The 26,173-nt window shown below is 39.1% G+C and overlaps 1 protein-coding gene across 2 annotated transcripts in view; it reads right to left on the bottom strand.

Annotated features, from left to right (window-relative positions):
* KCNMA1 (potassium calcium-activated channel subfamily M alpha 1) overlaps window positions 1–26,173 on the bottom strand; it is a 708,266-nt gene that overhangs the window by 37,653 nt on the left and 644,440 nt on the right. For both annotated transcript variants that reach the window (XM_067539508.1, XM_067539518.1), the window contains exons 21-22: window positions 25,262–25,486; window positions 21,875–22,067 (exon numbers count right to left, since the gene is read on the bottom strand). In XM_067539508.1, coding sequence (XP_067395609.1) covers window positions 21,875–22,067; window positions 25,262–25,486 — 418 coding nt within the window. The remainder of the gene's footprint in view (window positions 1–21,874; window positions 22,068–25,261; window positions 25,487–26,173) is intronic.

Here is a 26,173-nt window from a genome sequence, read left to right on the forward strand (position 1 = left end):
GTTGAATCTGTAGCGTTTCTTCTTACTCCCCATTTAACATACATTGGGTTTCTAGAGATTGGTGTCCCTGCTTTACTCACATGAGTAATCCTGTCACATTTCACCTTTGTGTTGGAAACCAGTTTGCTATGTTAAACAAGTCAAATAAATTAAGCCATCTCACCAGGTTTGCAGAGACAGGTATTCAATAAGAAGTTGTGAAATAAAAAGCTCCCAGTTAAAAATGATCTATAAATACATGTTCAGGAAACATCTTACATTACATCATGTACCAGAGAAAGTAAATGTCTCCTTAGTGAAAAAAGAGGAGCAAAGCCAGATGTTATAGCAAGCAAAGATCAATAAAAATATTTTGATAAGCAAATGTAACAATGCTGTTTAACTCGTGATTGGCAACTGCTGAAACATAAATTAAACAAATTTCCCATTGCTGCTTATGGGAAAATTATGCAGATTACCATTTGATTAGGCTTATATCATGAGACTCAATTTGGACTTTTAATCTATTAAGCTCCAATAAATGAGGCATCTGAATAGCTCCCCTGAGCAGCAACAGTAATAACCACAGCAGTCATTTTTTGCAACATGTATTCCGACAATTTCTTTAGCAGATGAAACTGAGAAAATTCCACATTTCTGAGTACCATTACTTTGTAACTTCTGCAAAAATTTCAGGTGTATGCAGTTGGGAAATGGATTCTTACAACGTGCTTAAACAGACATTTTGTGAACATCAACATCTGTCACTTTGTGCTAGCAATATTGTTTTTTCATCAACTTGGACATATTAATGGTTGACTTTATGGTTGACTTCCTGGTCTACATGGGCAAAATAGTGCCAGCAGGCTTGTAAATTACTAGAGGCAGAACTGAGCTGGAATTCTAGAGTAAAACCCTATTAAGAACCATATATGATAGGTCAGAACCAAAATCCCAGATCCAAGCCTGCTCAGCTTTTGGGAGAGTTTAGATTCAGATCAAGATCACTTCTAATACATACCCCAACTATTCTCCATAGGGCTCCTGGCACACTTCTACAGTATAATCTATATACAGAGGTTCCAAAACTCTTCGCCAACCTTCAGTCATATTATAAAACTCAACTGCCAGCACACGTGACCTACCAAACGGTGCATAGCACCAATATTTCAATTCTGCTGCAGATGTGGCTAAATAGTTCTTTGCTTTGTACCTATGGCTCAGCCAAACACCATGACCAATGTTTGGTAGATAGGATATGATGCAAGTACATAGTCAAATACGGTCAAGGATCATTCATTTTTGGGCCATGAGATAAAAGAAACACCCAAATACTGTCCCCTAAAGCTAAGGACATGGATTTAGCGATGCGCTTTTGTGGGGGAGTATTTGTAAAGAAAGACACATTGATGCAGTATTTATCCCCATCACTTTAGCTTTCAGTGTATTGGTCGGCCTAATACAAAGATTTTGCACAAAGCCAGAATTCCTACAGACCTGCTATCATAGTGCAGAAAAATACATCCCATGGTGTGTTCCACTCAGATACTGGCTTACATAACACAAAGGCTACAGAACATCTCTGCTGACTACAGCATTTAACATTATGTTATTCACATGAAAACTAATGCTAAGACTTTCTGAGCTATGTCAATGATACAATCCCAATACTTTAACGTTGTGCTATCATGGAATGTTTCCAAGTAGCCTGTGATAAATCTGGTGGATGTACTGCAGAGAGGAACAAGAAAGGACTGGAGAACTTATTTGTCATCTTCTTTAAACAAAAAAGTTCTAAAAAATGGAGGTATGACCCTAAGAGCCCCTCAATGCCCACTGGCAACCGAACAGCAACTCCTGTTAGGCCTAAAAAACTCACTATACCTGACACTGCTATCAAGGTCTTTTTTGGGGGTAAAGAACACTATATAAGGTATCATAGGAAAAATTACATCATATCAGTCATCATAATGAAATGTATATATATAGGTAACAACTAAAAAGTTGTAGGTGCGTACTAAAAATATGCTCAAACCATGAAACGAAGTAGGGTGGGTAAATACATTTGTCCCAATCAAAGGAATGTTGATTAGCCTGTCTACTTAGGTCTCAAATATAAATGGAACAGGGTAGGCCAATGATAATAGAAATTACATTTGCATCTGAAGTCCACACTAAAAGCAAATTAACAAGAGGATGACACCAGCACTCTGGGAAACAAGCAGCAAGTATATTTTTCAAAGAGTTACTGGACTATAAGAAGAGAGGGGAAAACATTGTGGTTATCCATCATTGATGGAACAAAGAGGTTAGCAGTGCCTTTTGTATCCATTTATTGTGGATGCCCAGCCAGGTGGGTTGATGACTTTAGGTGAGAAACTGCCTTGGACAGAGATTGTAGCCTGTTAAGTTTTAGTCACTAGAAAGTGTGTTATAGTTTTGTTTTGTTTGTTTGTAACCATTTTCTGTTTCTACTATTTTCATTTAGTATCACTTAGATCTCTTTTCTGTTTAATAAACATATTCATGGTTCTACTGTAAATTCATCTCAGTGCAATGTAGTAAAGTGTGAATCCTCAGCTGTTGTGGGATGGGGCTGTTGTGAGGGTGGAAGCCAGGAAAGTCTATTATTTCATACCGAGGCTATACTCATATCTCAGTGATGTTTGTCCTATCATAACACGCCAGTTTACCGAGACTACTGTTGGACCTTGTTTGTTTTATGCTAAATTCTTGACAGCTCAATGTTACACTGGAACTTTCAAGGTGCAGCACATAATCATAGGCATGACAAGTTTTCAGCTCTGTCTATTTTATAAGTGGATTTATTTAAAAAAAAACTCCACACTACATAAACTCTCCTAGGACATTTTTGACATTTGCTTCCCATCAGAGGTATGCCTTTTACATGGACATATTATTGGGAATATGGGTATATGAAGTCTGGTGATAGGTATGGTTTGATGAAGAATAGTGGCTATTACTGAGCAAGTGTAATTTCTTGTACTTTGTAGATGATGCTTCATCATCAATTATTTGGTACTGTGAAGACACTGAACTGCTCTAGTGAAATTGTTTGAGCTCATTCGTCCATACAGGTATTATCTCTGCAAGTGCTAACAGTTGTCAAAACTTGTTTCTGTCAATATATTCAGATGACATGGCTTGAAGATACGTAGAGAACCGATATGTCTGCTAAGAACATATCACTTTTGCAAGGTAACTTTTCTGACTATAACCATATCTTTATGACTAAATCTAATTCAGCAGGTAGAACTTTCAACTTTATGCTTGATCACACATGGAGTAAATGGCAGGTACTCTACACTGGGCCAAATTCTGATTTCCATTTCACATATCAATGGAGTTGCACCAATGTAAATGAATGCAGAATTTGCTCATTTATATCAAGACAAAAAGGAAAGCATAGCATTTAAGCCAATAAGATAGTGTCTACTAATAAAGTAAACAAGAGGCCCCATATTGCTAAATTCACACTATTTTGGCATCTGACGAAGTGGGTTGCAGCCCACGAAAGCTTATGCCTGCAGAAATTAAATGTGTTAGTCTTTAAAGTGCTACAGAACTCTCGTTGTTTTTGCTGTATACAGACTAACACGGCTACCCCTCTGGAACTTTACACTATTTTGGTTTCCATTATACCAATTTTTCCCATCATCACTGAACATTAATCACAGAAATGCAAGTAGCTCATTAAAATGATAGAGTGACTGAAATTATACCTACCTTTACATTGTAAACAGTTTTCTAATATCCTTATGGGTTGTGCTTCTCAGCATCTGTCATGTAGTTCAAATGACTTTTTGCATTTAAAAATTGCATGCAAAAATGTCTCTGTGTCAGATCCCCAATTGTTTTGCTTTATAGGATCCAATAGCCAATATACTAGAAACCAAACTGGTAAATAACAATGATAACAAAAAAAGCCATACTACATTCTTAACAGAGTAAAAATTAACTGACAGCAATAAAATATTTGCCAAGGTCTCCAGCAGTGTGTGTCAAGCACAATAACATCATATTGAAAACAATTTCCCAGCAAGCAATTTTTGAATTTATTGTAAAAGTATAGGCCTTCACTTATGCATCTAAATACTAATGTAGAGTTTAAAAATGTACACCAGCATAATCTCTATAAACCTTTCACATTTATTCACATATATATCTATTATTAATTATAGCACCTAACATGTTAACCGGAGAGGAAAATGGATAGCTGAATGTGTGTTAGCTTGCTTGTTTCACTTTGTCATTACTATGACAAATACAAGTGGAGACATTTGTCTTTTAAAGTAGGGATTTTTAATGTTTCTGAATTTCATTGTTCATGCTCCCGTTATTTGGTACGACTATAAGGCTAAAATTTAGAGGTAGGCTTGATCTGCAAAATTCAGATCCCAATTGGGAAATTCAGAGCCCCATGTGGATTTTCATGGGTTAGGAGAAAATTCGGGTGTGTTTGGATTTGTAAATGGCCTATCTGAGAAGAAGGGCACAGTGTAAAATTTAGAAATAGATTCCATCCAACCAAAGGTCTCCACTGGGATTTTGGTTCATGCTTATTCCAAGTCATATTGTACTGATAGATAAGTTACCAGCAGAAATCAAATGGCAAGGTTGGCTGCCATAAGATCCACATTATTCCTGGAAAGCAAGATTGGATGGATGACAGAGGCCATATAAATAAATGCAGACATTGTTTTCCTGCAGCTTTTTCTGTTTTTCTATAGTTTAGGCTTTCATTTCAAAGCCCAATTGCTTGTAAAGATAATATAGCCCAGAAATGTAAAACGCATCATGGAGTTAGTCTGGCTGAATGGAATTAGATTTTTTTGCTAGGGCAAATGTAGAATTATTATCTGGTGCCTGAAGGAATAAGATTGCTGCAAGCATCTTGATTATATCTCTAACCATTTGCATCCCCACTCTGGAGTTTCAGAGTTGAATGAATTGAGGCAAAAACCTTTGGTGAAATCCGGGGCACATTGAAATCAATGGCAGTTTTGCCATGAACTTCAGTAGAGTTAGGACTTCACCGTTTGCCTTCACACCACGATGCATATTGTCACTATACAAATAATTGTACAAACATATGTGTGTGTTGGTGCATATAAGGTACAGAGCTGTAAATAGCTATTTTAATTATGTCAGACGAGTACATGTTCCCAGAGAATCACAGAATCATAGGTGACTAATCATAGAAGATTAGGATTGGAAGGGACCTCAGGAGGTCATCTAGTCCAACCCCCTGCTCAAAGCAGGACCAACCCCAACTAAACCATCCCAGCCAGGACTTTGTCAAGCCGCACCTTAAAAACTTCAAAGGATGGAGATTCCACCATCTCCTTAAGTAATCCATTCCAGTGCTCCACTAACCTCCTAGTGAAAAAGTTGTTCCTAATATCCATCTAGACCTCCCCCACTGCAACTTGAGACCATTGCTCCTAGTTCTGACATCTACTACCACTGAGAACAGCCTAGCTCCATCCTCCCTGAAATCCCCTTTCGGATAGTTAAAGGCTGCTATCAAATCCCCTCTCATTCTTCTCTTCTGCAGACTAAACTAGCCTGGTTCCCTCAGCCTCTCCTCATAAGTCATGTGCTCCAGCCCCCTAATCATTTTCATTGCCCTCCACTGGACTCTTTCCAATTTGTCCACATCCTTTCTATAGTGGGGGGCCCAAAACTGGACACAAATGAGGCCTCACCAGTGCCAAATAGAAGGGAATAATCACTTCTGTCAATCTGCTTCCAATGCTCCTAGTAATGCAGACCAATATGCCATTAGCCTTCTTGGTAATAAGGGCACACCGCTGACTCATATCCAGCTTCTTGTCCACTGTAATCCCCAGGTCCTTTTCTGCAGAACTGCTACTGAGCAACTCAGTCCCCAGTCTGTAGCAGTGCATGGGTTTCCTATTGAACCTCATCAAATTTCTTTTGGCCCAATCCCCTAATTTGTCTAGGTCACTCTATATCCTATCCCTGCCTGCCAGCATATCTACCACTCCCCCCAGTTTAGTGTCATCAGCAAACTTGTTGAGGGATCAATCCGCCCCATCCTCCAGATCATTAATGAAGATATTGAAGAAAAGTGGCCCTACCACCAGCCCTTGGAACACTCTACTTGTTACCAGCTGCCAACTACCCATTGAGCATGATGATCTAGCCAGCTTTCTATCCACCTTATAGTCCATTCATCCAACCCATGCTTCTTCAACTTGCTAATAAGAATATTGTCGGAGACCGTACCAAAAGCTTTGCTAAAGTCAAGGAATATTATGTCCACCGCATCCCGGACCTGAGACACCCTCCCGACCAATGTTTAGTTTAAATATATGTTCCCATGAAAAGTTTTGGTTTTGACAAATTGTCATTTTCTGACAAAAAACGTTTAGTTGAAAAATTTCCAACCAGTTCTTGTCAGTAGCTCTGCAGGGACTAGGTAAGAACTAAGCTTCAGGAGAAGTTCAAAAAGGCACCTCTTCCCTTCCTGCAGCCACTCTCGGGTCTGGGGAGAGAGAACCCCCATTGAGCCTTAGAAGCTTCATTCCACCAATCCCCCCACCTGATCTTTGGGTGGCAACGTTCTTCTTCCCCATTGAGACATGCCAGCTCCCAATCAAGTGACATTGTGAGATTTATTTGCAAAAAGAAAATGGCTAGAGACATATTTTTCTTTAATGAAATTTTATGTCTCCAGCAGACCTTGGTCCTAAACTAAGCTCACTAGAGCCTACTTTGTCTATAATCAATAAAATTGTTACAAATTTAAGAATTCATTGCTTTTAAAATTAGTCTTTAATCAAACAACTTTAGGTTCTGGGCACAAGATATAAGTAAGGGAAATCCAGAAAGGTAGGCTCTCACTCTCTCTCCCTGGCTCTCTTATTTTCTGCTTCAAAAGTGAAAACTTCAGAACTATGTTTAACTTAAGACTGCTAAAACTCAATTTTTAGCAATGGAATAATTACAAATAATGTTATAATTCAAGAATCTTTTGTTCAGATTTTGTGGTAAAATTGTACTTAAATTTTTGTGGAATTTAAAGTGTGTGTGTGTGTGTGCTCGCCCGCATGCAGCAAGGATGTAAACAGGGGAACAAAACAGGGTTTTAATGGAGTATCTGAGGTTTATCTATTTCCCTACACATGTTTAAAAATAGGCAATTTGGTAAATTATAGTCACATATCATAGAAATGTCTGACTGAATTCTTCTTTTAAGAAGCAAATCAATTTAAAGTTAAAGCAGATTTAGTTTAAAGGCCCTCTTGAGAATTGATTTCACAATGAGGAAAAGTTAGATGTGTCAATTCAACAATAATTTTGACATGGCCAAAGTTACTCTTTACGGAAGGACCTCCTTTTTTAGTAGGATACTTATAGGAACAGGAACACCTCACAGATCTTTGGTCTCTTCCAATGTAGATAGTTTTCTGAATACTTAGCTTATGAGTTGAAACATCTGATGGTTCTAGTACAGGGTCATTTTACAATCATTTTTTGAACCGATGAATATTTGTTATAAAGAATATAGTGTGTTGATCATCTAGTGGTATTTTTACTTCAACACATTTTCTCTCTGGACCCTGTAATTCTTCCAAGCCCTATTAGCACAGGCTGCTGCTCAAACGTAATGGAACCAGTTAATCCCTATGGGTGCATCACCCATGTGAGAAGGGCATGCTGTTGTTGATACTAGCTCTGATACTGTGTGGGGGTACAGGCTCACCAAAAATAAAATATAAAGAAAATACATGCTGTTAAGTTTTGTCTGTCAAAACACATCTACTGTCTTGCCTTTCATCACTAACCTCCAGTCATGCTCCATGCTGACACCAGAAAACTGAATTATTTAATGTTACATAAAAAGTTCAAAACAACAACTCAAAACAGCCAAACCTAGAATCAACAAGAACAGTGCCTAAATCAGACAACCCATCTCTACTTTGCACTTGTGTAAGTCTTAACTCAAAGTGTAAGCTCTTCAGGGCCCCACAGTATGTCTGTAAAGGTTCACATATACCTATGGCACTGTAGAAATTAAACGAAAAAACAATTAGACTTATTCTGGATCCATTACATTCTAAAGCCAAATTTCCATTAACTGCAATATTACCAGATCAAGTCAAATCAGAAACCAAGAAATACGAATCAACAACATTCTCTATTCCTCCTGCTGCTTTAAAGAAACTGTTTTAGAAAGGTGTAAGAATGTATTTCAGTTTTGGTTTGGAAGGATACTGAGCTCTGGAAAATGCTTGATTGAAAGTGCAAAAGAAGCTGATTTGCAAATGCAGGTTGAGCTTTGATTTGAGTTCAGTCTGCATACACAAATCTGCAGTGGCTCATTTGATTTTTTTTTTGCATCTGTGATTTGTTCATCAAAGGTTGTTTTTATTAATGAACGTAAGCTGTAAGCTGCGAGGTGGCTGCTCACCAGTGAAATTCAGGTTCAAGCCATATTTTGCTGTGAAAATCACTATGGGCAAATCACATGGCTTTTTCCAGTATTGCCATTGGTTCAAATTCTGTTTCTTGCAAGCCAAACCTTGTCTCTGGCTTCTAGTGACATTTGGTCATTGATTTGTTAAAATGAGGTCTGTGGACAAAAATGTCGCCACTTTCAAAGGGTTTGCACTGAATTTGTCAAGCTTCAATGGCAGCTCTGCAGCCAAATAGCAGGTATTATAATTCCACTCTCAACACTGGATCACAGAGACCAAAGAATTAAAAGGACACAGAACTGGGTTAAAGCCTTTTGATCGCTTAACGATATTTATTGGATTGGATAGACTGTTCTTGATGTTGATGTGGCACTAACCAAGTTTTATCTATCTTCAACCTTCCAAACTAAAGACAAGCTCAACAGTGACACTCTACTTTCCTAAAACAATTGCTCCAATGCATATAAATAACCATTTATTAAACAAACAATATGTGCCAAAGCAAGGAAAGATACCAAAAATTATGTTTATGAGGCTCATGTGATACCGCACATAACTATCTCGTAATCCTGTAATATATTATCTATATGTTTCATTTTCTTGAAGTTATCTTCATAATCAAGATGCTATCACTACCATTCGGGGCATTGGAACTATTTTTAATTTTAATTTAAAGAGCAATTAAAGAAAGACAATGGATACACGAGATAATAAAGTAAGTGATTAGCAGCATGCAAATGACATAGGCTTAATGATAATAACATTCTATTCTCCAGTGGGCCTGTCGAGAGAAACCCTTCCTACATGTGGTTGTTCAGCTAATGTGCCTCAATCTACAATTACAACATTGCTGACACCATTAACCACTGAAACAACATCACTTCATGAAATCCTTGTTGTCTCATTAAAATGTAAGGGGTCAGGTAATTTACCAGCTTTGTATGTCTAGTTTTGTTGTTGGTAATTAGCAAGCATTACCCAGCATGGTCTCCCACTGGGAACTAGAGAAACTTTGTGAAATATTAAAGAGAAACTCTTTATATTTTGCAGGAAATTGAAAATATTCCCAGGTATGAGCAGAGCACACCTTTGTATTTATAGAGACGAAAAATACTGTTTTTAATGTCACAAAAAAGACTGGTGATAGAGGACTATTTGGAAAGTTAATTGCCAGTTTAAACAAAAATGCTCGTACATAATTGGATCTAAATATGTCTCTCCCCCTGCAAATAAGCAGCTTTTACAAATATAGAGATAGAGCAAAAACAACAAAAACTACCCAATACAAAACTTCCAGTTTTGGAAACTCTAAGATTTAAACAACAAAATTGTTTATTCCAAAAATATATCTTTTTTTTTTTTTTTTAAACCAGGGAAGAGAAAATTCACCCTAATGCCAATGCTTCCTTTCTTCCAGCTAATTGAAGCCTCAAGATCATCATTTAAAGGAGCCCCGATAACATTTATTATTAGTTCCCATGTCGTCCAGGAGCAGAATGGTATCTTATTCTTTAAATGGAACTTTTAGAACATAAAACACATTCCAATAAAAGTGAACAAAAAATTATGAATTCATTAAACTACATTGGTATCTTGTGCTATATATAATATTTATATCCCAGCTACTGTAAAATATGCTTTAATATCTTTAGGCAACTGTAAGGACTTAAATATTTATAAAATGGCTAAAGATAAAGTATAGCCCTCTTATTCCTACATACAGATGATGTAAAGCATGCAATCAAAGACAATAACACTTTCAACCCATTTGTCATCTTAAAGGAGCCTTTCAACTTCAGATCCCTTGTGTGCAATCTACATAAGAGTTGTTGCCTACATAGGCAACTCCAGAGGAGTTTGCTCCTTAAAAACTACCAAGAGTGCTATACTTCACATAAAACAGGATTTTCTGAAAATGGACACAAAACTATAAATTTGCAGGCAAAATAGCTCCAAGTGGGGCTTCAAAATACTGCTGTATTTATCTCTAGGACATCTGGGAGCAGAAAGCATTTTGATTTAATATTTCATAACACAGAGGCAATTGCTTCCTTGTCTAGTGTATAATTAATGCTCATAAAAAGAGAGGATTTTTTTTTTATTTCTCAGCATCAGAAAAGCGCTTGCGCACACCTGCAAACACACCCACCACTGCATAATATGGGGTTTGCTTTGGAGACTTGAACAACAAATAATAGAAAATGAGCCACAGTGAATTTATAACAGTCCTGGGACTATTAAACGTGTTTATAGTTTAAGTGTGAAATCACGTTTGATGTACTGTATTATTTACTTCCTTTGTCCAGTTTTATTTTCCTATGGACATAGCGGAAATTTCCTGAAACTAGGGGGCGACGTGGTGGTTGTGAAAGTTGGAAAGCAATTGGGGCCAGGATTTAGCTGCATCCCTCAAATACAGGCAATGAAATGGTGTCAGTGAAACATCCCTCTACCCTTGCCCAACACAGCAGCAGAATTGAAAACTTCCTGACCTAAGTTTTTTCTCACTGCAGGGAAAGTACAAAGAAGGGATAAGGATCCTGGGTGGAAACTTCCCTCCTCTCAAGGGCTGGAGGACCAGGATGTCCTGCTTGAAAAAAGAAAATGGCTATAAAGCAGGTAGTTAGCCTGGCTGAATGTATAGCCTCCTTTCATCCTTTGTTTCTCTTATCTGTTTAGTCCACAATTTTGCAAAGGCTTGTGCACGTTTAACTTTATACATTTGACCAGTCCCACTGAAGTCAATGGGAGTACTCATGTGTAAAGTTAAGCACAGTCTTCGTAGGACTGGGGCCTTAGATTGTAAACACTTCAGGGCAAAGGCTCTCTCTTACTGTGGGTGTGTAAAGTGCCTAGCACAAGGGGGCCTTGATCTCAGCTGCAGTCTTTAGGTGCTGCTTTACTGTAAATAAAAATAGCCAACCAACCCACGTGGGACAGTAGCATAAAGACGATGCCAAAACTATTTGGGCTTATTTTCACTTGTGTATTGTAGGCAGTTAATGTTCTGTTCTTTTACTGCTATTTAGAAGCCCTGGAACCTGAAATAGTATTGTGTGTGAGCAAAGTGCTGAAATGGGGCAGGTGCTGAGAAGTTCTGAGCATCCCTAACATTTTATTTCATTGAGGATGCTCAGCCCTAGACTTGTGAAATGTTTATTTCAAAAAAGAACTGCCCAATTGCCAATTGAAAAAAACCAAGTTCAGCTGGCCAGTGTGGGATTAAATCACCAAACTTGGCAGAAGAGCCTGATTAGGCAGAGTGTTTTGGAATGCCTTATGGAAAAGGGAAGACATCCATCGCAGCAAAAGTGCAAGGATCACCCATGGAATATGCAATGCAAGTGTGTCCTTAACTAGGCATGATTTTTAATTAAAGCTCCTGGCATCATTCATATGTGATCTTAGCATTTTTGCCAGTAAGGGTATAGGGATGTTCTGGGTTTGCTTATGGGCCAAAGTGATTTAGCAACCCAACTCTCATGAAGTCAAGAGACTTAACCACTTACAACTTTCAAAAAGACCATGCTCTTAAGTGCTTAAGTCACTTTTGAAAATGGGACTTAGGTTCCTAACTCACTTAGGAAAATTTTGAAATCACTTTGAAAATTGATTCTACATCTTTTTTAGGGTTTGGCTACATTATTCATTTGTTTTTAATATTCCATTTAGCTGGAATGGGTGCACTTTTCCATAAAGTACTATAAATCTGTATACATAATAAATAGTTGACATTTTAATGTGAGATTCTCAGTGTTCAGTGTTGGCCTAACTCTTCTCCCACTGAAATCAATGGTACAACTCCCATTGGCTTGACTGGGAACATAGCTGGCCTAGGGATGAGCTTTTTTTGAAAATCCCACTAATTAGTATATTTGCCATCCAAAAGAGTCATCCTCTTTTACACATTTCTATGGTTATTAAACATAGGAAAGGAGGATAAATACCTAAAATCCTGGAAATTAAATCACTTTGCCCAGTAAGAGATCACAAACTTTTCTAAGAATAACCATTTTCCTTACCCCAAAGTAAAGGTCAATTCTAGGGTTAGGATAGATAAGATTTGTAGACCGTGATTTGCTGTACTTCTCCATAATAAATATCATTGATCTTTTTTATATCATGAACTTTCACACTAACTTCACCACATGTTTAGGGCCCCTGGATTCTACTTGAGAGACATTATAAGAACCTGCTGCATCCAGCAATCCCTGGTAAAAATTACATTATTATTTAAAAAAACTGGCCAGAGCTGACTTTTTCTCATCTTAGGAATTGACTAATAAGTTGCTTACTAATACTGAAACCCAGGTATTTAAAACTGGGTTCTCAGGCTGATTAGATGTCATGTTCTCAGGGTTTTTTTAAATCTTTCACCTTTGACTGTATGTGGAAGCCACAGAGAGGCCATCTAGGATTAATTCATGTCCTGAAACACTTACTTTGCTTCATAGTTGTTCTCTGCACAGCATGATAGGGTAGGCATGTATGTCTTTGGGGAATGCTGGCAAGTGGACATGGCTGGCAAATATGTGAACAATCAAGGTGCATAGAGGGCTGTAGCTTCTATTATAGATAAAATTCAGCTGCTGTATATGCTGGCTTTAGGTTAAAGGGGATATTCCATTTCCCGATAAGTTGCATAGGTCCCCATGCTTTGTGTGGGGAGTGGAATTTGGCCTTTAATATGGGAAAAGGGTTAAGGACCAGCCTCATATTTCCTGTTTCCCTAACTCTCGTTGGTTGGGAAAACTCTGGATGTGATCCTCTTTCTGGAGGGTGTATCCCATGGGCTGGGAGATCACTAGCCATCATCCTCTCAATATGGTGTTTATATGAGAGTTGTTATATACAAAGTTCTCCTGGCAAACTTGTTATGGGTTCTGAAGGATATCCTGTGTTTGTCATCTGTGTTTAATGTTGTGAAGTACAGAATATTCAAAGATGGAATACAAGATATATTCAACATGCTGCAAAAAAGCATCTTCTACAGATATTGATGATACAAATTAATTCCCAACCATTTGTTTTTTGAACTTGTTAGAAACATATCCCATGTACTACAATTCAACATTGCATGCAAGTGTTACATGTTCACCACTTCAGCTGTCATGCTTGGAACTGATACAGAACATTTATTGACCAAGTATTTTCAGACTATGTTGAAGGGTTAAGACAAATAACTTTTCTCACTTCTAAAACTGGTAATACTCTAGCTGATTTTTATTTAACAATTCTGGGTTAAAAAAAGATCAACAGTGATTGGTGTGTAGTAGAAAAAAGAAATCATGGGGTACCAATGGGCTATAACTTAAACCTGAAGTTAGTCTTAATAGGAGTTTTCCTGCATATGGGCTGCAAGATTGGCCCCAAAAAGGAGCACTAATTTTACAACTACTGTATCTAATAATTGTGAAACAAATTTAATCAAATCCCACTCAGGGGCTAACAAACAACTCCATTGTCCATTTTTGTCCTCTCAATTAGATCCTGCTTCTGCTTGCATGGAAATTGAGTGTGAAAGCGCCACTAACGTCAACGAGAACTAGATCAGATCCTTAAGCTTTTCCTATTAAAAGTTATGTTAGCCTGTGTAATCTTCTATATTGTAAAGCATGTGTATACATTTTTGAATATATTTACTCGATTTTGTAGGATTTCTCCCACAAGAACCTTTCCATGATGAATGAGAAACATATTACCCAGGAGTTCCCTCCTCTTTATTTTTTTTCTTTATTATTTCTTTTGTTGGAGAATCTGTTACAAGAATTATAAATGGAAGCCTTACGAAGATCTCTCATGTGGTGAAATACTGTTCCTAGGGAAAATTCTCATAAGTTGAAGTCATTCACAAAACAGCTGCAAGGATTGCTATATGCTGAAATACATCTGCACTGCAACAGTTATCTGTCTTGTAATGTCCATGGAAGAAATGCTATTGTACAGCCTTTCTTTCAGTACTTTAGACCTGCTTGGAGCCATAAGTTGGCTTTTCTTTATTGTTTAGTAAGCGGTTTAATGAAATGTACTGCTCTTACTATATAGGAGTCAAGATAAGACTTAAATCACTGACCAATAAAAGAAAATTATTGGGCCAAGTATCTAAAGTTACTACCCAGAGGCTACTCCAGTACAGTATTTATAAATCTCTAAACAGTTAAGTATAATTGTCTTTCTGGTTTTTGGGAAGAAAGCCAAATAACAGTTTTAGTTACAACTGAAGACAAATATTTTGTGTTGAGTGTGGTTTGTCTGATGTGTAAAAAAACAAGTTACATTTCCATCCTGTAAGATTTCAACAAGAAAATATTGTGAAAGTGAAATGCTGTGTGGGAGCACTTGATAAATGTTACTCTGGAGGTGTTGGGGTTAGGATGGGGAACAGAGGGAGGAGAAACAAGAGTCACTGGAGTTCTCGCACTATATTGCCAGTACAGATCCACATTTAAGAGTCATGCACCCTGGAGGTTTGGAAGCAGTATTATTATTTGGGGTGCATGTATATTGACCATGGATCTAATGTTTCATGGTCTTTTCTACCAAATATTTATCTATAAAATAAAGACACTGTGAATAAGAGGGGATGGAGTGAGAGTCAGCAGGGATCCGCAGAAGCAATACATATGATTAATTCCTTTCTCCATCATGAAAGTATCTCTGCACATCCTTGTTTACAGAGACTAGCAAGCAGTCAACAGGAGGAGTTAGTCAGATAATGACGGGGCTACTGCTGTCCCAAATCAGGCATCTGATGACTCAATGTGCTGAGAGAATAATGCTTTCTAAATGTGTGGATTGAACTCACAGTTGGCAGCTTTAGCAATTGAGACATTTTGAAGGGAAGCCATAGAGGCAGCTGCTCCTCTAGAGGGATATACTTTAAACCCTCCTGGCCTGGGCATTCAAGCTTGTTTATAACAGGCTTGCATATAGGTTTGGGACCATTTGGATTAACACGTGGTTAACCAGAGATTGCTATTCCCTTGGTCTTTTCCTCAAAGGCCGGAAAAAGCCATGGTGAATTCTTAAAAGGCTATCCAAATGGAAGGGGAAGGCATCTCTGACATTCAGACAATGCAGAGTAGCCTTGTCTGGCATAGTGTGAGGCTTAGGGGAAAACTGGCAATAATGTAGACTGGTTTAGCTGCAGATCCAGTATCATATTCAGGATTTAGGATCTGAGTGAAATACAACATTAGCTTTGTAAAATAACCAACGAGACAAAACTATAAACAGGGCTCGAAGAGGAGGAAGAAGCAATTAGTGGAGATGATGCCCAGGTATTGCCTCGATTATCTGACCCCTCTTCTTCCTCTCCCTGAGTTCAAAATACCATCTCTGAGATGGACCAAACCCTTCCTTGGAATGATGAATTTTAATCTGCCTCTGATTAAGGGAAGTCCTAGGAAGCTCACAAACATCCTTGGTTCTTGAGGGAGGACCCTCAATAAAAACCAATATACATAAGTGGGCCACATCACCCCAGAATCTATAGTGGTGGGAACTGGGCAAAAGAACACTGAGATAAACACACTAGGAACTCAAAACACAACGGAAACCCCAGGGGACGTGGTCAGATTCTTCAAGGAGCCAGACCAGGACCAGTCAGGCAAATCAGGGGAAGCTGAGGGAAGAATGTCACCTTTATTTCACTGCACAGGCCTTCATGGCCTCTGCCGAAACCATCTGTTTATAACCCCTTCTTTCCCCCCAAAAAACAAAGATCTATCTTGACGAGTGATGGAGACTCCGCTACATCCCTAGATAAGCTGCTATTGAAAAATGCAGTTAAGTACAACATGGCAGGTATGCATGGGAATCATTTGAACTTTTGCGATACAAATTGTCACATACATTAGAATACCATTTAGCTAAATCAAGCAGGTCACACAGAGCTTCACTGGATATATGAGGCTTCACATAAAATGTATATTAAACATATAATCCCTTCGTAGCTGCAGCCCCATTTATAAAAAGGCAGGTCTTATATGGTCTGTTTGATTTAGCTAAATGCTCCTCAGCTCAACAGAGTAACTGTAATGTTGGCTTAACTGGTAGCCAGCTAAGGAATTTTCCCATCGTGGGGGAATCCCTGGCTGGCTATCATAGCTGGCTCTGCAACACCCTGGTTTCACAGCTCTTGTTGTATGGGGGTGGATGAAGTGCCGCTGTGCTCTGGCTACCTCTTGTTCTGCTGGAATAACTCCGTAGGGACAATTACAGCCAGGTATAAATTACAGCAGCCATGAGGTGCCTCCCTAACTTGACTGGAAGCCAAACAGGTATCCAGGATGGCGGTTAAAGATGACATAAAACCCCTTTGCCCACCTGTTCTGTGCTAAGTGTAGCTGAGCTGGATCTGAGAATAAATTTTTTTCCTCTCTCAATATATTACACACACAAACTATTTTAGAAAAACATTAAGGTTGCAAGGTCAAGCATTCAAAAGCAGGAAATGTCAGAATTAACCTTAATTAGACACCTTTGTGCATAAGAATGATCCAATCTTTAATTATGTAATCCCATAACATTTTTTCCACTAGTCTTCTGCCTTATTCAGTACATAGGCTGGATGATCCTCAGCTAATGAGCAGCAATTCAATATTTTGTTTTATCCTCATTGTTCTATATTTAGCCCTAGTCGCTATTTACTGCATACCATTCAAACCTTGCTCTGAACACAGAATTATTAATTTCCTCATAGGCTTTTGTATGATGTGCATCCCTATAGTACCTGAGTGAGTTCTTCACAAACATTAATGAATTTATTTTCGTAATACCCCGTGACGCTGCGAGGGGGTGGTGTTATCCCCAGTTTACATATGGAGAGCCGAAACAGAGAAATTAAGATCAGAAGTGTTCACTAATTTTGGGTGCCCAATTTGAGACACTAGGACCTAATTTTTCAAAGTTCTTAGAATTATGCATCACATTATATGTTCAAAGCAAAGCTCCCATGATTTCAGCTGCGATTGCTCAGCACTTCTGCAGATCAAATCCTAGAGTCTCAAATTAAGCAACCAGAAATCGAGACCACGGGAGAGACAGGTTCCCTGCTCTCGGCTCCAGCGTCCCTTGTCAAAAGCAGCCAGAAGCAGTGATTACAAAGGAAAGCTTGGCTTTGCCCCCTCCAGCCCTCAGCTGAAAGGTGCTCAGTCTCTCCGTGGGTATGGTGCGCATGCAGTGGCAGATTTTCACAACTTTTCACAGCACAAATCCAGACCCTACCAATTATTATATTCAGCCAATGCAGGGAGGAGCTAGGACTTAAAGAAAAGGTCACCAGCATGTTTTTCCGCCTCCCCTTGTTCTCAGAAACGAATAGTTTTCACTGAAATTTTCCAAAATTGTTCAGCCTCATGCAGACACAGCTGCCATAGATAATTGCTGCCCAAATGATTAAAGTTTGGCAAAGTTATAAGCAACTGAAAACGGGGTCTTTGTGGAAAGAAGAGTTGGGCAACCTTACTAATAGATGGTGCTACAAAAGTTAAGCCCAAATATAAACTTTGGATCCAAAATGCCCAGAAACTTGGGGAAGTTTGTGCCCGAGTCCAGATCTGAATTTTACAGCCAAGGACCATCACATATATAATGTTTAGATTATAGAGTGTGCGTTTACATATATTTATACAAGTTACACGCACAAATAATTATTAAATATCCTCTGCCCCCTTTTTAAGCTACTTTTTAAGTCATGCTGCTTAAAGACTTCCTGGTTAAGTAAAAAGCCTGGGAACATTTAACTGCAAGCTTTGTCAATTAAAAAAAAAATAGAAAGTCCACTCAGGAACATTTATTCTAATGACAACTATTGTCAGAAAAAAGAATTCTTGCAACGGTAGTGGGTACCTCAGCATTCACACAGCACTAGAATTAAGCAGTATTTGCATACAAATATGTCTTAAATAATGTACTGAAGACATGATAGATACATGCCACATTCAATTATCTTTCCAGGTCACAAAAGCCCTTTCACCCTACACAGAATATATTTGCTCCAATAAATCTGTGAGGACGAGTACTTAAAAAGAAAAGGTGGTTGTGTGGAGGAACAGAGAGAGGGGTCAGAGGTGGTGGGAAAACCCCACATGAACAAACAGGTGGCATTCCTTGCTCATAGAAAAACCTATGACTATAGAAATGACTGCTGTTTTGTTTTCTTTTTAGGTGGGGCAAGCATAAATTATACATTAGCCTTGCATATAAGATTGCATTTATTCCTGACCACGGAATTATATTGACTTACTACATGGCAACATCCCAGATGCTATTTAAATACATTGCAAAAACTAATAAGTAAATTCCCTGGTCAAAAATTGGGAAGCCAAATCTATAGGCTGCTATCTCTACCCTCTTCAATACTCTATCAATGGTCAACTTTATTTGGGTATGAATTCTAATGCCATATATTCAGAACTAGAAAAGCCCAATTTGGCAATGGTCAGGGGTTGTACAAGCTGATATGAATTGAAATGTTTTCCCTGGATAAATGAGTGCGTTAAATAACAACAAATGTTTAAGCAAAAATAGTGACAAGATTGTAAATAAAGGCACTGTGTTGCCAACAAGGAGCTGCAAATTGGTTCTGTTATATTGTTTGCTGACCAGCAGAAGCTGGATCACCTGGTTTATATAATTGTCACCATAGTTGTGCCTACTCTACATTAAAACTGTATCTCATAGACAAAAATGTCACATTAGATACAACTGTCTGCAAAGTTTATGCCACCTATGGATCTAATTGTGTCTGACAACCTAGCATAGCATTCAAGATCTTTCAAGAAAAGCTCCTGTGTTGAAAGCAATGTAGCCAATTCAGAAGTTGTAGATATGTAAATGGTACAACCCACTGAGATGGTAACTGTTTTCCAATCCAATAGTTTGCTTTTAGAATAGTCCCTCTGACCTTCCTAAAATATGTTGCCAGTGGAATAGGCCATTGGCCAAACTCTGCAGTCAGCATGCACCGCTTGCATAAAAGTAGTATAATCCTGCCACAAGTTTAAAATGCATATTGATCTTTGCCTGAAGACTGTGTCTAGGGGCACTGGGGAGTGTCTGCTGCAGTGGGAACTCCCCAAGCCTTTTATAAAGTGTAGTGTAGTTTTAGACTTTTGTTGTCCTCCACTGCCTGCAGGGACTCTAGGTGGATCCATGTCACTGATATGCTACTTTTCTATTGTTTTTTGCTGTGTGGCATGGGTTATTTCTGGACAGCTGGCACTGTGAGCAATGAGTCACTGTGACGTTGCTGACTAAGTGGGAGATGATTGTTCTTGCAGTGATGGAAATTTGAGAAAGCTGTGTGTTAGTTTGCATTCTCCTCTGCAGCTATCCTCAGTTGATTTGCCTTTGGTGGACATTGTATTTCCTAGTTTGCCTGGTCCTTCTTGCCCAGATTCTCCCCTCTGGATATCCTTTTCCTGCCTTGGTGTCATGTGACGGCCTGTGTCTGTGACTCCACCAGACTGATGAGATACTTTCTATTCCTTTAGATCATGCTGCTCAGGAGCTATGTGTTCCAGAGAACATTTTATGCGAATGCTGACTAATTCACACACACAGCAAACAAAGGGGTGTGCCGGTTTAGAGCTAGGATAATCTTGCTTTCTCTTGAGTCTACATTTTAAATCACAGATTGGGAACCCCCTCTCCCCTGCACATGGGCAGGAAGAAATTTCCTCTGCTTGCTCCTGGTCAGCACATTGTTGGGAAGGGCCACGTGTCATGGCCAAACTGTTCTGTTCTGCACCAGCCTATGGAGGAGGCCAGATCACGGGGGAAAACAATCAAACAAAGGAATAAAAACAAACACTGGGCCCTTTCATTACCCATTGCACACCTTCTGATAGGAATTACCATACAGATCACACTTGTGGTCCAGCTAGTCCAGTAACTCAACCAGCAGCAGATGCTTCAGATGAATGTGTAAGAAACCCCATAGCAGGTAGCTGTGGGAGGTTTTACCCTAATTACTAATAGTCAGAGATTGGCTTAAGACCTGGAGCATGAAGTTTTATCTCCCAGCTTGCCACCCATATAAATATCCAATCCCTCTTTGAATCTTGCTAAATTCTTGTGTGATGTGATGTCTTGCGGCAATGAGTTCCACAGTCTAATTACTTTTTCTTACACAATATTTGCGCCAGTCCATGTACAAGGTTTGGATCTGATTCATAATTCCTCCCTCCATGGCTGCTGATCACATTTGAAGTGAGCAAGTGGTTCCTGTGCCAGCACTCACAATCCCATCATTTCAGAACACGGTTCTAAATCTATCAACTTGCCGATGCATTTTAAGTTTTTGTTCTGTCTTTAGGCTCTTGAGGGGGAACTCCCACAGGGTCTAATCCTGTGCTCCTTGCTCAGGCTTAACTGCATTAATTTCAGGGACAGTTCAGCCCAAGGATAGATTCTGTGCTAAACTGTGCAGAGCAGCAAGGAGAAGTCACAAGAGGCCTTCACTCCAGTCAGGCTCCCTATGCAAAAATTAGTCCTAAGTTCAGTTCTCATGTACCTCGAGGCTAAGTACTGCACAAGGTAGTTGCTTACAGGAGGGAAGGGAGAGAACAGTCCAGAGAACAGTCCAGAGCACCACCCTTCTGCACCAGCCATTAGAGTAGGGTTGGCTCTGGAGGGATAACTCACTGTACCATTTAAAAAGGTTTAACAGAGGCCATTTTTCCTCCATACCTAGCTTCTGCAGGGACTAAAAATGGTTGGCTCTACACTGAGAGTATTACACAGGCTGTCTTAGGGCATGGCCTTGGGGTACCTATGAATCAGGCCCATGGATTTCAGTGAAGACTGCAAGATTTGTTCCACGCCCTTATGAGAGCTATGCTTGCCAATCTGAGGGCACAGATCAGTTTTGAGTTAATTCTGCAGGGCTTTTAGAGCAAGAAAGCACAGAAAAATAAAGAAACCTTGTTTAAATGGTCTTTCTTTTCTTTTTCATTTTTTGCTGCATGGCATTTGGCTATTTTTTGGCTTCAGTCTGGTGTACACAGCAAACAACCCTGTCAGCCAGCATTTGCAATTATGCCACTTTGCATGTAGAGTGAAGATAAGCCATCTCTGGCTATGTCACGCATAACAATGCAACTTTATTTGGTGGAATTAGAAAGCACAGAATTGTGTGGATTTATCAATCTATGATTAAACAAAAAAAAAAAAAAAGGAAAGAGCGAGACATTTAAAAATTAAAATCTTGGTTCGTTCATTCCCTGCTGCTCCAGATTTGCGTTGTGATACAGTAGGGAAACTAGGTGACTGTCCCTTTAAAAGCCATCATACCAATCAGCAGGTTTAACTGTCAAGCAAGCTGATGTAAGGTTCTTTGAATTACTGAGTGAGGGATATTCTTCCTGCCAGGTCCTGTCCCCTGTAGGCATGGCAGAGAAGTATTATAGGGCAGTCCTTACCTTGGGAATTAGCCTGCAAGACCCCAATGCTGTCATCAAACTGCATAGATTTGATGTTGAGTGACGCCAAGATGCATTCCTTGTCCTGCAGCGAAGCATCATCAATATTATTCTGATTGGCTGACAGGATAACACACATGTCGCAGAGGTTGATGTTGACAGCCCTTAAATCAGCCCGACTTAATGGCGTACCCTTCGGCACAGTGAAAAGAAAAGAGAGGGGGGAGGGAGGGGAAAAAAAAGAAAAACAAATTAAAGATTGAGAAGGAGCTTTGGGAAATTATTTAACAAGTATCTTTTTTATGCTCTGACATTAAGCTGGTCTAACTATGTGCCAGGGAATAGGAGATGTGCGCTAATCTAAAGGGTAGTTGGTGCTGATGGCAGCATTTTAGGTTCAGTCTCAATACTCAGTCAAGCTATTACTAACAAACAAGAAATAGGAATAATGCCAGCATTCTACATCTCATCTGTGACTTGAAATTGTCTTGATTTAAGTCACTATCATGTGGCAATCTCTGGCTTTCTGTACATAACGAGGGGTGAGTTCTAAATGTCTGTTTATCTAATACCAGGTCACGCAGGTCTCGGGCAAAAAAATAACATTTTAAACAGGAAAGCTTTGTGTGTCCTACACATTCTAACTGCAATCAAGATGAAGCTATTTTTCTAAAATGCGTACTACCTGGAGCAATAGACAAGAAAGGTTAATCCTTTCCAATACCTGTTTTTGGTGCTTCTACGAACAAAACACACTGATATTTAGAGTTGTGTGATTAAACCCTTTGAAACAGAAACAGGATGTTAAGTTAATGGGCGCAATTCATATAATATTTCTGGGAACTACAATTAGCTATCAGAGAATGAAGTATTTAAAATGAAATGTTGTGGTAGTTAGTATGTGGGGTTTTCATAACTAAGGCAACCAAGATACAAAACTTAACCCGCTACATTTTACACACAAGACAATATTTACTCTGTGACTTGAGGACTCTTTAAGGCAAAAGATATTATGTCGAGGTAACAGGGGCAGTACTCAGAGCTCTGTACAATAAAAAGTGGGTTTACATGAGTGCCAGACATAGTTCTGTCAGCTTCCACAGTTTGGTACCCAAAGCCCCTAATGCTGACAAGGACACTAAACATTCCCTTTGTCTAGGTTGTGTCCCTTGGTCCCTAGATCCCACACCCCAACTTCACTAAACACTGAGTGATGAGACCCCAACCCCTCAACTCATGGTCATTCATGGAGAACAGTCAGCAAGGATAATATCTGCTGAACTCCATGGGGCATTTTCAGGAAGATTTTGAATGGCCCAGAGAGCAGTTAGAAGCCCAAACGCCATATAAAACCAATGGGACTGAGGCACCCAACTCCCATTTGTGCTCTTGAAAATCTTCCCCCAAATCCCTCATTAACATCCTCCAACATCCCCCAAAGGGAGGTGGTTCTCCAAGGCTGATCAGCAGCAAACTGCTGAAGATCACAACCACAGTGTCTTCTAGGAGAAACAAGATGACTGAATTTAAGCCTGGTGGAAAGCATGGTGCCCTAATTTACAGAGCCCAAGTCAGAGCCTCATGTACAACTCCAGGTAACTTTTAAAAGGAAACAAATGCAATGTTTATGTCTGTACTAGTTTCAGGCTCAAGGCTGACTATCTGAGCTTTCACATAAGAACATGGGCCTATTGCTGCAGTCTTATTCATACTACATACCCTTCTCACATGCACGGTAGAAGAACATTATTTAGGCTGCAAATTCAGGCACACAAAAGTTAGGTAATGTCAGATTTAAGGTTTTCATGCAATGTTAATTCTGCCCCTTGTGTGTCCATTCTACACATTTAATGAGGCAGTGGTCCCATAGAAAAAAATAACATGTAATCATGAAATTAAAAACCAAATCATAAGGCATACGTACAAGGGAGCCAAAGTTGAGCTTTTTGATCTAATGATCAAAAACATACGGTATCTCCTTATTTTATTAACAAAAATAACATTTCACATTGGATGGGTCTGTAGCAACAGCTGGATTCTGCTCTCTCACACATCATCAAGGATATTGTTATCTAAATTCTGATTGCTGAATCTTTATTACTGGCAAATGTAAAATCCTTGACTTTCATATGTCAGGCTGAATTTGCAGGGCTGGCAGTTAGGGGGAAAAACCTTTCACAGGGAAAATTTGATCTTGAAGCCATTCGTAAGGCTAAATACAGAACTATGCCATGCCATTGGTACAGTAACTGCAGAACAGAAACAAAAAATTAAGAACAAGTCTTAGCTTTGGAGTAACCATGAACTGCAGCAAATACTGAATTAAAAAAAAATGTGGGTGAGAGCTGCCTTTCATTCAATAAATGCTGTCATTCCTATACACATTAGACTAAATGTATCATTGGTGTGTGTGTGAGCGTCTGGGTTTTGCATTTTTGCTGGTTAAAAAAAAAAGTTAAGAAATAGGAAATGTCTATATTCTACTTTTTTATTCCAACAAGTAAGGATTAAAGAATTCTGAAAACTGAAAGACTAGGACCGCCAATCTTGTTTCACTGAACCTTTGTAAAGCACAGAGCATCACTTCTGCTATCTGACCAAAGACGTGACTCTCCACTGCTTGTACTTTGTGAAGTCATTTACACCCATGGGTGTAAAACCATACCAAATTGGAATTCTTCACTCACTTATACTGGACTTTGCACTCACTGCACAAGTGTGAATGATGATATGAGGAAGTGGAGAATCAAGCCCTTTGAATTTTGGACTCAGAGGATGAAATCTTGACCCCACTGAGGTCAATGAGTGTTTTGCCATTAACATCAGAAGGACAGAATTTCACCCACTGTATTTAGTAAATGCTTACCACCAAACTGTAAACCCAACTGTAAACCCTTTAATAAAAGGGGGAAGGGTTCTTAATGAAAATGCTCTGATCATTCTCTTATATAGAAGAGAGCTAGCAGTCCAGCGAGTGTCAAGCCTTTACAGTTATAGATAGATAGACAAATAATAAAAATTGTTTTCAAAGGTTTTCCAGGCATAAATAATGTCATAAGTAACTACTGTCATTCTGTCAGAAAAATCACAACATCAGAACTGGCTACACGCAGGGCACTAGAGTGAGTGTTCAATAGATAACGCAGCTAATACATTTGATAGCAGCTGAAATTCATCCTTGACAAGGGACCAAACACGGCTGCAAATTTCTTCTAATAAGGTCTCACAGGGCTCAGTTTTCATAGATATAGTAAAGGGGAAGGGCTAAGTCCCGAGGCCTGTAACCAGACAAAAGTAAAAGCCTATGATCAAAGTCAATATGAATCTGTCCAGTCAGTGTCTTTAAATAAAAATATAAAAGTATCAATATCATGGCTTTAGACTTACAGGCAAGATTGAAACCTTGGGGAAGTTATGCAGTGTCTCCCATTCCCTTTTCAGATATTCAAGCGAACCCACGAACACAATGTGCTTGAGTTCATGGTAGTGAAAGTTGCTGGCTCGTAATGGCATCACTAAATTTCTTACTCCAATCAGTGCGGACTTAGCATCCCCAAATATGCAAACGACCACATGCCCACTTAAAACCGTCATTGCTGCTTCACTCCGAGTCTGCGGGGGTGGGAAGGAAGGAAAGGGAGATAAAGCAAAAAGAAGCATAAATCATAAACTGAATTGTAAACCAAGAAAAATGTACTTTCCTGTCAATATTGTTCATGCACAGCGAAGTAGGATGACATTAGTAATTCATTATTATATTTATTATTTATCTTGTGTTGAGTGTGGTCACTGCTGGATAGACAGGAGACATGGTCCTTGCGACCAGGAGCTTACAGTTCACAGGCAGAGGCCTGGTCTACATTAGAAAATTAGGTCAGTGTCACTACATCGGTCAAGGTGTGAAAAATCCACACCCGAGTGACATAGTTAGGCTTACCTAAATCCCCGTGTAAAACGTGGTAGGTCAATGGATGCACTCTTCCATCAACCTAGCTACTGCCTCTAAGGGACGTACCTATGCCAACAGGAGAACCCCTCTGAACCCTGCACACTGAAGCGCTAGAGCTGTGCTGCCGTAGCATTTTTAAGTGTAGACAAGACCAGACAGTACAATGCTGACATATATGATCAAATTCTGGGCTCAAATATGGTGGTGTAACACTCTACTGATTGCAATGAGAGATTTAACTGAGGTCTAAATTTCCCCCATTGTGCATTAGGTGATCTGATGGTGGATTTATTTCAAAGAAATTCCAAGCTTATAGCTGGCATAAGGTAAAATATTCTCTGGTCCAAAAA

Source organism: Emydura macquarii, unplaced genomic scaffold (genome assembly GCF_026122565.2).
Source record: "Emydura macquarii macquarii isolate MOO-44397 ecotype Brisbane River unplaced genomic scaffold, CSIRO-AGI_Emac_v2 contig_67, whole genome shotgun sequence".
Lineage (NCBI taxonomy): Eukaryota > Metazoa > Chordata > Testudines > Chelidae > Emydura > Emydura macquarii.